The 10,082-nt window shown below is 43.6% G+C and overlaps 1 protein-coding gene and 1 pseudogene across 1 annotated transcript; both read right to left on the reverse strand.

Moving 5' to 3' along the window:
• Positions 1 to 154: 154 nt before the first annotated feature.
• On the reverse strand, positions 155 to 6,743 carry LOC121568478 (annotated as a pseudogene).
• Positions 6,744 to 6,895: 152 nt separating this feature from the next.
• Positions 6,896 to 9,752, reverse strand: LOC121568300 (extracellular calcium-sensing receptor-like). Its single transcript, XM_041878853.1, has 5 exons — positions 9,483 to 9,752; positions 8,585 to 9,343; positions 8,271 to 8,495; positions 7,963 to 8,086; positions 6,896 to 7,806 (listed from the first exon to the last, which is right to left on the reverse strand). Exons 1-5 carry the CDS (start codon positions 9,735 to 9,737, stop codon positions 6,905 to 6,907), a joined length of 2,265 nt encoding a protein of 754 aa, XP_041734787.1. The 5' UTR covers positions 9,738 to 9,752; the 3' UTR covers positions 6,896 to 6,904.
• Positions 9,753 to 10,082: the final 330 nt, after the last annotated feature.

Here is a 10,082-nt window from a genome sequence, read left to right on the forward strand (position 1 = left end):
GGCTGTCAGCCTGTTTTTGGAGACTTATTTGCTCCGCCTTTCTTTTATCGTGATAAGTCTGTTATTTTGTATTCTGGCTTCGGGACCATCAGTAAAGTTCCTTGTTTCACCATCTCTGCCTACTGCCTACTGTCTAACCTGCACCATACCTGGGTCACACCTCACACCAGCCCTTACACTCATAAGTAGCTTCTTCATGGGCAAGAAACATATTGTTGTTGTTAAAATCAAGTATAGTAGTAGTAAGCTATCAAAGATGACCTCTGGTCCTCCTTCTCATCTTCACGCTCTCCCATAATAGGCTAGTATAAACTATATGTAATTTCTTCGGACTAATCAAAAACACATTTCAGAAAAAGCCTTTGACTCGCCTCCAGAACTGCCACCGTACACAGGCAGCATTCTGTCTGTGCTCCAGCAGGTATATCTCACTGGTCATTCCCAAAGCCAACACCTCCTTTGGCCGCCATTCCTTCCAGTTCTCTGCTGCCAATGACTGGAACGAATTGCAAAAATCTCTGAAGCTGGAGACTCTTATCTCCCTCAATAACTTTAAGCATCAGTTGTCAGAGCACCTTACCGATCACTGCACCTGTACACAGCCCATCTGAAATTAGCCCACCCAACTACCTCATCCCTATATTGTTATTTATTTTGCTCTTTTGCACCCCAGTATCTCTATTTGCACATAATCTCTTGCACATCTAGCATTCCAGTGTTAATACTATTGTAATTATTCTGCACTATAGCCTATTTATTGCCTTACCTCCATAACTTGCTACATTTGCACACACTGTATATATATTTTCTGTTGTATTTCTGACTTTATGTTTTTTTTTACCCCATATGTAACTCTGTGTTGTTTTTATTGCACTACTTTGCTTAATCTTGGCCAGGTCGCAGTTGTAAATGAGAACCTGTTCTCAACTGGCTTACCTGGTTAAATAAAGGTGAAATAAAAAAATAAAAATAAAAATAAAAAGTACACAGTTCAGCCATTGGTTAGGCACCACGATAAAAGGTTTTGATCAGCAAGACAGAGCAGGCCGGGGCTCTGGGTTGGAATATCCATTGCAGTTTATTTTTATTTTTTATTTTTGTACCCTTATTTTACCAGATAAGTTGACGGAGAACACATTCTCGTTTACGGCAACAACCTGGGGAATAGTTACAGGGGAGAGGAAGGGGAGGAATGAGACAATTAGAAGCAGCCTAGTTTTATTTACACCATCCCAGCAGCGCAAAAGACTCGAGAAATAAGTTAATTTTCTTAGAAATATAACTGTGCCCTGTGCTTCTCCGAACATGCTCTTCGTATTGCCTAGCCTAAGGTATGGATAATTTGATTGAGACCACACTAAATAGCCTATCGGCACACTTAATATTGAGCGCAGGGTGGAGAATCAGAGATGAGGGGTGGCATCGGGCACACATGGAGATATAGCTTAATAAGCAACTCATTCTAAAAAATGTTGGAATGTTATCAATTACAAATAACATGAAAAAGTCCCCTGGACTAGATTTAAAAAAATACTAAAATACTAAAGCCTCCCCCTGACTGAAATGTAAAACATTTTCCTCTAGGTCCCAGTTCTGTACATTTCCAACAGTCCGTAATTACATTATTGTTTTTCTTTGTATTTATCTCTGCTTTCAGTAATATGAAACATTTAGGTGCAAATATACAGAAAAGCAACCCAAAGCTAGAGGTCAGAATAGCAAAGATCTCCACAGCTACAGTGAACTTCCCAGGAGAGCTGACATAAGCTGGGATAAAGGTGATCCAGACTGCACAGAATATGAGCATGCTGAAGGTGATGAATTTGGCCTCATTGAAGTTATCAGGCAGCTTCCGAGCCAGAAAAGCCAGCACAAAGCACAAGAGAGCCAGGAGTCCTATATACCCCAACACAGCCCAGAAACCAATGGCTGAACCCACATCACACTCTAGAATGATATTTTCCTTGTAGGTAGTGAGGTTTTTAACAGGGAAGGGAGGGGACAGGACCAACCACAGAGTGCATATCAAAGCCTGGACAAACGTGAAGGACACCACAGTCAATCTCTGCTGTGGAGGCCCAAACCATTTCATGACATTACTGCCTGGAAGTGTAGCCCTGAAGGCCATCAACACCACTATTGTTTTCCCCAGAAAACAAGAGATGCAGAGGACGAAGGTGATCCCAAACGCTGTGTGGCGCAGCATACAGGACCACTCAGAGGGCCGGCCAATGAAAGTAAGAGAACACAGAAAACACAGAGTCAAGGAGAAGAGCAGCAGGAAGCTGAGTGGTTGGCCCTGACGATGGGAGTCTCTTGGAAGTGAACGAAAACCAATGCCACCACTGTGGTTAAACACGCTCCGACCAATGAGATTGCAGCCAGGAGGATTCCCGTGATTTCGTCAAATGAGAGATATTCCACCTACTTCGGGACACAGCGACTCTTGTCTCCGTTTGACCAGTATTCCAGGGAACACCGTGTGCGTTCAGCTGAATCTACAAAGGAAAATGCTCATGTCACAACACTGATTTAATTATAATCAAGTAGCGTATTATATTCTAAAAGTGAACACGTATTCTACAGTTGATGTATCTTTTAGGTCAGTGGATTTGGTTAGTATCAGTCAGAGCCCGGCTACTAAGAGACGTATGCGGCTGCTAGGGGGCTCCCAGACCATTCATCTTAGGGTCCCCAAGAAGCTAGCGCTGGATGTAGTATCAGTTGTCTCACCTGTTAGGTTGATTATATCCCCAGCAGCACATACATGACAAACAGCAGATCTCTGCCTGGCGGAACCCTGGGAGGCAGCTGTCACTACACAGACCGAGGCCTCTGAAACACCAATACAACACCTGCTCACTCACTCCCTCTCTCTGGCTCTCTCTCTCTTTTCTCCTTCAGTCAAGTTATTAACCTCTTGGTCACACAATCATTCAATTCAATTCATTATCACATACACATTGTATGTGTCATCAGATTTCTCCCATCAATTAAAATATATTTAATCTAATTATCTGTATTCTCTAAAAGTACCTGCAACTGCTGCCATGTGTTACTGTGTACCTTTAACATTTACATTTATATTTACGTAATTTAGCAGCTCTTATTCAGAGCGACTTACGAATCGGTGCATTTACCTTATAGCCAGTGGGATAACCACTTTACAATATATATTATTATTTTTTTGGGGGGGATTAATTTATCCTATCCCAGGTATTCCTTAAAGAGGTGGGGTTTCAAGTGTCTCCGGATCGTGGTGAGTGACTCCGCCGTCCTGTCGTCGTGAGGGAGCTTGTTCCACCATTGGGGTGCCAGAGCAGCGAACAGTTTTGACTGGGCTGAGCGGGAACTGTGCTTCCGCAGAGGTAGGGGGGCCAGCAGCCTAAAGGTGGATAAACGCAATGCCCTCGTTTGGGTGTAGGGACTGATCAGAGCCTGAAGGTACGGAGGTGCCGTTCCCCTCACAGCTCCATAGGCAAGCACCATGGTCTTTAAGAGATGCCATGTGTTACTGTGTACCTTTAAGAGATGCCATGTGTAACTGTGTACCTTTAAGAGATGCCATGTGTAACTGTGTACCTTTAAGAGATGCATGTGTAACTGTGTACCTTTAAGAGATTGCCAACCCATGTTTTCTTTATCCTATTCATGGAAAACTGGTCTCCATTAGGGAGAGAGGCATCGTAATTCCTCACTGTGACAAACACAGTCTCTCCTGCCTGCTCTCTCTGCCAGTTCACCAGCTCATAGGTGGATATGGGGTCTCTGTTCTCATCAAAATCAACTCTCTCCCCAGACTTCAAGATGAAGTTTACGTCTCGCAGGTAACTCAACACCTGCAAGAGTTAAAATAATCACCATGTACTGACGTACACTGTCCCAGTAGGAGAACACTATTTGGTTCCAGATTTAAAAAACGTTTGGGTTCCATGTAGAACCATCTGTGGAAAGGGTTTTACATGGAATCCAAAAAGATTCTACCTGGAACCAAAAGGGTTCTCCTATGGGGACAGCCGAAGAACCCTTTTAGGTTCTAGATAGCAACTTTCTTCTAAGAGTGTAGAATGTATGTACTTTAGAAGTAAATCACAGACAGTGTCACCAGCAAAGCACCCCCACACCATCACACCTCCTCCTCCATGCTTTACGGTGGGAAATACACTTGCGGAGATCATCCGTTCACCAACACCGCGTCTCAAAAAGACACAGCGGTTGGAACCAAAAATCTCCAATTTGGACTCCAGACCAAAGGACAAATTTCCACCAGTCTAATGTCAATTTTTCATGTTTCTTGGCCCAAGCAGGTCTCTTCTTCTTATTGGTGTCCTTTAGTAGTGGTTTCTTTGCAGCAATTCGACCATGAAGGCCTGATTCACACAGTCCCCTCTGAACAGCTGATGTTGAGATGTGTCTGTTACTTGAACTCTGTGAAGCATTTATTTGGGCTGCAATCTCTGAGGCTGGAAACTCTAATGAACTTATCCTCTGCAGCAGAGGTAACTCTGGGTCTTCCATTCCTGTGGCGGTCCTCATGAGAGCCAGTTTCATCATAGCGCTTGATGGTTTTTGTGACAGCACTTGAAGAAACGTTCAAAGTTCTTTAAATGTTCCATATTGACTGACCTTCGTGTCTTAAAGTAATGATGGACTGTCGTTCTTGCCTTTATATGGACTTGGTCTTTTACCAAATAGGGCTATCTTCTGTATACCCCCCCCACACACACACACACACACCTTGTCACAACACAACTGATTGGCTCAAATGCATTATGAAGGAAATAAATTCCACAAATTAAGTTTTTAGAAGGCACACTTGTTAATTGAAATGCATTCCAGGTGACTACCTCATGAAGCTGGTTGAGAGAATGCCAAGAGTGTGCAAAGCTGTCATCAAGGAAAAGGGTGGCTATTTGAAGAATCTCAAAATATAAAATATATTTTGATTTGTTTAACACTTATTTGGTTACTACATGATTCCATATGTGTTATTTCATAGTTTTGATGTCTTCACTATTATTCTACAATATAGAAAATAGTAAAAATAAAGAAAAACCCTTTAATGAGTATGTGTTCAAAAACTTTTGACCGGTAGTGTAAGTTTGACCAATGTTGTTAAACACATTGTCCTAGTGACGGATAACGAATACAGGTTGTGTGTGTTTTTTGTGTATTTGGGGACCGCCAATGCCAGCATATACAGGTGGATGAAGGTGTCAAATTCAAGTCCTTTGTCTGTATAGTTGTTTTCATTTAGGTGGTGTCTCTAATATGGAGTAGGGTCGATCCACGAAATGAGTCCCTTTTGCGTCCCTTTGATATTTTAAGTAGAAATTGTGCACCATTGTTGAATTTTAAAAGCCTGTTTTATTAAATGAATCAGATTTTAGTTTTTAAACCCTAGTTATTTTGTTGTTTTGACAAAGTCATTTCTGAAGATTATTATTTATTAATGTGATTATTTATTTAAAAAATAAAAAACTGTCCCTCATTTTAAGGTCAACCCTGTTACGTAAACTCAACTTTCGTTTTAATTTAGTGAAACTATTCCTTTTTAAATATTTTTTGGAACATCTATTAGTCAAATCACAGTGTAAAGATTTGGCATGGGTCCTCAGATCCTCAAAAAGTTATACAGCTGCACTATCGAGAGCATCCTGACTGGTTGCATCACCGCCTGGTATGGCAACTGCTCGGCCTCCGACCGCAAGGCACTACAGAGGGTAGTGCGTACGGCCCAGTACATCACTGGGGCCAAGCTTCCTGCCATCCAGGACCTCTATACCAGGCGGTGTCAGAGGAAGGCCCTCAAAATTGTCAAAGACTCCAGCCACCCTAGTCATAGACTGTTCTCTCTGCTACCGCACGGCAAGCGGTACCGGAGCACCAAGTCTAGGTCCAAAGGCTTCTCAACAGCTTCTACCCCCAAGCCATAAGACTCCTGAACAGCTAATCATGGCTACCCGGACTATTTGCACCCCCACCCTTCTTTTCACGCTGCTGCTCCTCTGTTAATTATTTATGCATAGTCACTTTAACTCTACCCACATGTACATATTACCTCAACTACCTCAACTAGCCGGTGACCCCGCACATTGACTCTACACCGGTACCCCCCTGTATATAGCCTCCCTACTGTTATTTTATTTTACTTCTGCTCTTTTTTTCTAAACACTTTTTTTTGTTGTTGTTCTATTTTACTTTTATATTAAGAAATAAATACATTGTTGGTTAAGGGCTGTAAGTAAGCATTTCAGTAAGTCTACACCTGTTGTATTCGGCGCATGTGGCAAATACAATTTGATTTGATTTGATTTGAAAAACAGGTGAGGTGGTTCTACTCTTTCTTTCATTTTCTGGTGTTTTGTGGTGGAAAACTGAGTTGCCCATAACAACAACCCTGTTGGCCATAGATAGACAGGCTAGAAATGTTTTAACAGATTAATTTCTCCAGGCGCATCCCTCAGATTTTTTACCAAAACTGAGGCGGGGAGTTGGCTTTGTAATTGTTTCAATTCAGGACTCTAACTTTCATAGGCACTGACTATAGTTAATTTTATTTTATTTTAACCTCTTGAGATGGGACAACATGTTTTTTTATTAAATTGAACATGTGCGCTTCGTGACAGAATGTTAAAATCAGGTGAAATCAAACTTTTGTTTTCACCAAGTTACATTACCCAAAAGGGACTCACTTTGTGGAAAGACCCAGTAGCATATTTGCCAGAATAAGGACATGCCATTTGCTTGTGTGTCTTTCACTTGCAGTGGGGTGCTTGTTCTGTATGTTGACAGAATAGCACTGAAGCTTAACGCATTCCCAATTCCATTTATTACTTGTTCAAGCAGAGCAGCACATGGAAAGATTTTTGGAAAAATTATCATTACAGTACATTACATGTTTTTATTTCATTTTCCCCATCATGTGTTTCTTGGTATTTAGCTCAGGTTTAAACAGGATTATAAAACATTTAGGTGCAAATAAACAGAAAAGCAACCCATAACTAGAGGCCAGAATAGCAAAGATCTCCACAGCTACAGTGAACTTCCCAGGAGAGCTGACATAAGCTGGGATAAAGGTGATCCAGACTGCACAGAATATGAGCATGCTGAAGGTGATGAATTTGGCCTCATTGAAGTTATCAGGCAGCTTTCGAGCCAGAAAAGCCAGCACAAAGCACAAGAGAGCCAGGAGTCCTATATACCCCAACACAGCCCAGAAACCAAGAGCTGAACCCACATCACACTCTAGAATGATCTTTTCCTTATAGGTCTTCATATTCTTGTAGGGGAAAGGAGGGGAGACTGTTAACCAAAGAACACAGATCAGGACCTGTATGAGAGTGAAAGCCAGAACACTGAGTCTCTGCTGTGGAGGCCCAAACCATTTCATGACATTACTGTCTGGAATTGTAGCCCTGAAGGCCATCAACACCACTATTGTTTTCCCCAGAACACAAGAGATGCAGAGGACGAAGGTGATCCCAAACGCTGTGTGGCGCAGCATACAGGACCACTCAGAGGGCCGGCCAATGAAAGTAAGAGAACACAGAAAACACAGAGTCAAGGAGAAGAGCAGCAGGAAGCTCAGCTCAGAGTTGTTGGCCCTGACGATGGGAGTGTCCTTCTTTATCAAGAAGAGAATAGCCACAAGCACAGCTAGAAACACTCCAAACAAGGAGAAAAGCATAAGTACTATCCCCATGACCTCAGTAAAGGTCAGGAACTCAATAGCCTTTAATATACACATGTCTCTGCCAGGATTTGACCAGTACTCCTCAGGGCAGTGTACGCAGCCATTAGAATCTGAAAGGAAATCATGAATAGGAGTAAAATAGAAGACATGATGTCATAATCTAGACATTACATTGACCAAGGAATGAACCCTGAAAAACTGGATTAGGACACACAGTGCGCAATTTGTATAAGTTCTGTGTAGGTTGATTGTTGGGATTGTGGTACCTGTAGCGTTGCTGATCTCTCCCTCTGCACATGGGATACAGTCATAACAGCAGACAGGCTTTCCTTTCTGTGCAGCCTTACGAGTGCCTGGGGGACAGCTCTCACTGCACACTGACACGGGCATCTTTAGGGGACAGAGAGCATACACGGTTTACTCTAAATGTTACACGTTTTACTCCAGCAGGGTTCTCGAACCAGCAACCTTTTTAGTTACTGGTCCAACGCTCTAACCGGTAAGCTTCTTTTATTCAGAAACGTTTGTGTTTGTAAACAATTTGTTTTAACCTGGGAGCACCTATTTACTGTACCTGATGCCCCCCAGGCCACATGATGTCCTCTGTCCTGAGGACAAACTGTTGTCCAGGGGGTAGGGAGGCATCATAGTAACCCACTGGTTTAAACTGGACGCTTCCGTCTGCCCCTCTGGCCCAGTTCACCACCTCATACACGGCTGCTGCAGCACCTGTACTGTCAAACCACACCTGGTCCCCCGTCTTTATAGTGAAATTCACCTGCTTCAGAGACTCCACTACCTGGACAAAGGAAAAAAAAGTACCCGTTTTTATTTTCAGTTACACTGGCGGTGAGGAATAGAGAATAGTGGAAGTGTAGTTGCTGTTACCTGCCAAGGTTCAGTTTTCACATTTTGATCACATCCGCGTTCCGCTTTGCACTTCAGCAAGATGTGCAGAGAGTGGGCCACTGCATATATGGCTTTATAGATATTACTAGAGTATCTGAGCTCTTCCACATCTGCATTATAACCTCTCAGCTCCATCAGATCCTGACTCTCACTACAAGGCCTACTCAGCGTTGCATTCTCCTGGTGGCTTGTCTCTGTGCATTGAAATGCCGTCTCCCAGAACTGCTTTGTCACAAAGTCGAAGAAGCCGCTAATGTTGGTCTTCTGGACAGCAAAACCCAGTGAACCCCCCAGCACACTGTAGCTAGTAGGGGTGACCAGGCTGTCTGCAGTGATCCAGGCCTCCACACCAATAAACTGCAGGCCGGTGATGTTCTGCAGACTGAGCTGCTCCAGCAGGTTGTTCATCTCCACGTGGGCCAGAAAGCCTACGATCACCCTGGCCGTCCCCGCTCGGATCACATCCACAACCTTTAACAGCTTCCCTAGCTCCGTCCGGCTGAACTTCTCTGAGTATTCCACACAGACGCCCTCCTCCTGGGCTGCAGCCAGGAAGATAGCCATGCCGTTATTACCGTAGTCACTATCACTATTGACCGCTCCCACCCAGCTCCAGCCAAAGTACTTGACCAGCTGGGCCAGGGCTCTGCTCTGATAGAGGTCACTGGCGATGGTTCTGAAGAAAGAAGGATACTCCTTCCTGCTGCTTAGGCACTCGCATGTGGCAGAGTGGCTGATCTACAGAAGAGAGAGAGAGAGAGGACGAGAGAGAAAGGGAGAGAGACAGAGAGAGAAAGAGACGGAAGTGAACACACTAAAACAAGATTGACTTAAATTCTCATATAATGTCAATAGCTTCTCCTATAGGGCCTCTTACCACAGGTATTTGGAATGGGCCTGTGGTGCGTGACATCACTATGGTGGAGGAGGACTCTGACTCTCCGATGATGGCGTGGACTGCTGATTGGCCAGAGCAGGTCTTTCCCACCGTCCTCTCATGACCGTTCATCAGGGCCATGGCCGCACGCATGGAGGACAGAGTCGAGCCGCAGTTGTCGTAGATACGATATCCAATAGAGACATTCGGAAGCAGAATGTCACTGTTGTTGATCTCCTCGATGGCAAAGATCATGGTCTGAGCAAATCGGAACTCTCTGAGGTTTACACTAGAGGAAGATAAAGAAAAATATGAGTTAAAGTCATACAAATCATGAGCATACAACCACAAAAGTGGTGGTTATTTTTGTTTTTTATTTTTTTACATTTCCCCCTCAAAATGAAATAATAATAAAATAGCCAAATATTCAATAAACTGTAACCAAAGAGGAGCTTACCTGGAGCAGGTGAGAGGAGGTGGTGTTTCTGTGAAGGAGAGCGGGGGCTCTGTGATTTTGCTGTGGATGGAGAAGGCTCCTCCTATAGTCACGTCTCCTTCCTTGGACAGCAGAGGGAACTCTGGGCTCCCCAGTATCCGACA

This window comes from Coregonus clupeaformis, chromosome 6 (genome assembly GCF_020615455.1).
Source record: "Coregonus clupeaformis isolate EN_2021a chromosome 6, ASM2061545v1, whole genome shotgun sequence".
Classification (NCBI taxonomy): Eukaryota; Metazoa; Chordata; class Actinopteri; order Salmoniformes; family Salmonidae; genus Coregonus; species Coregonus clupeaformis.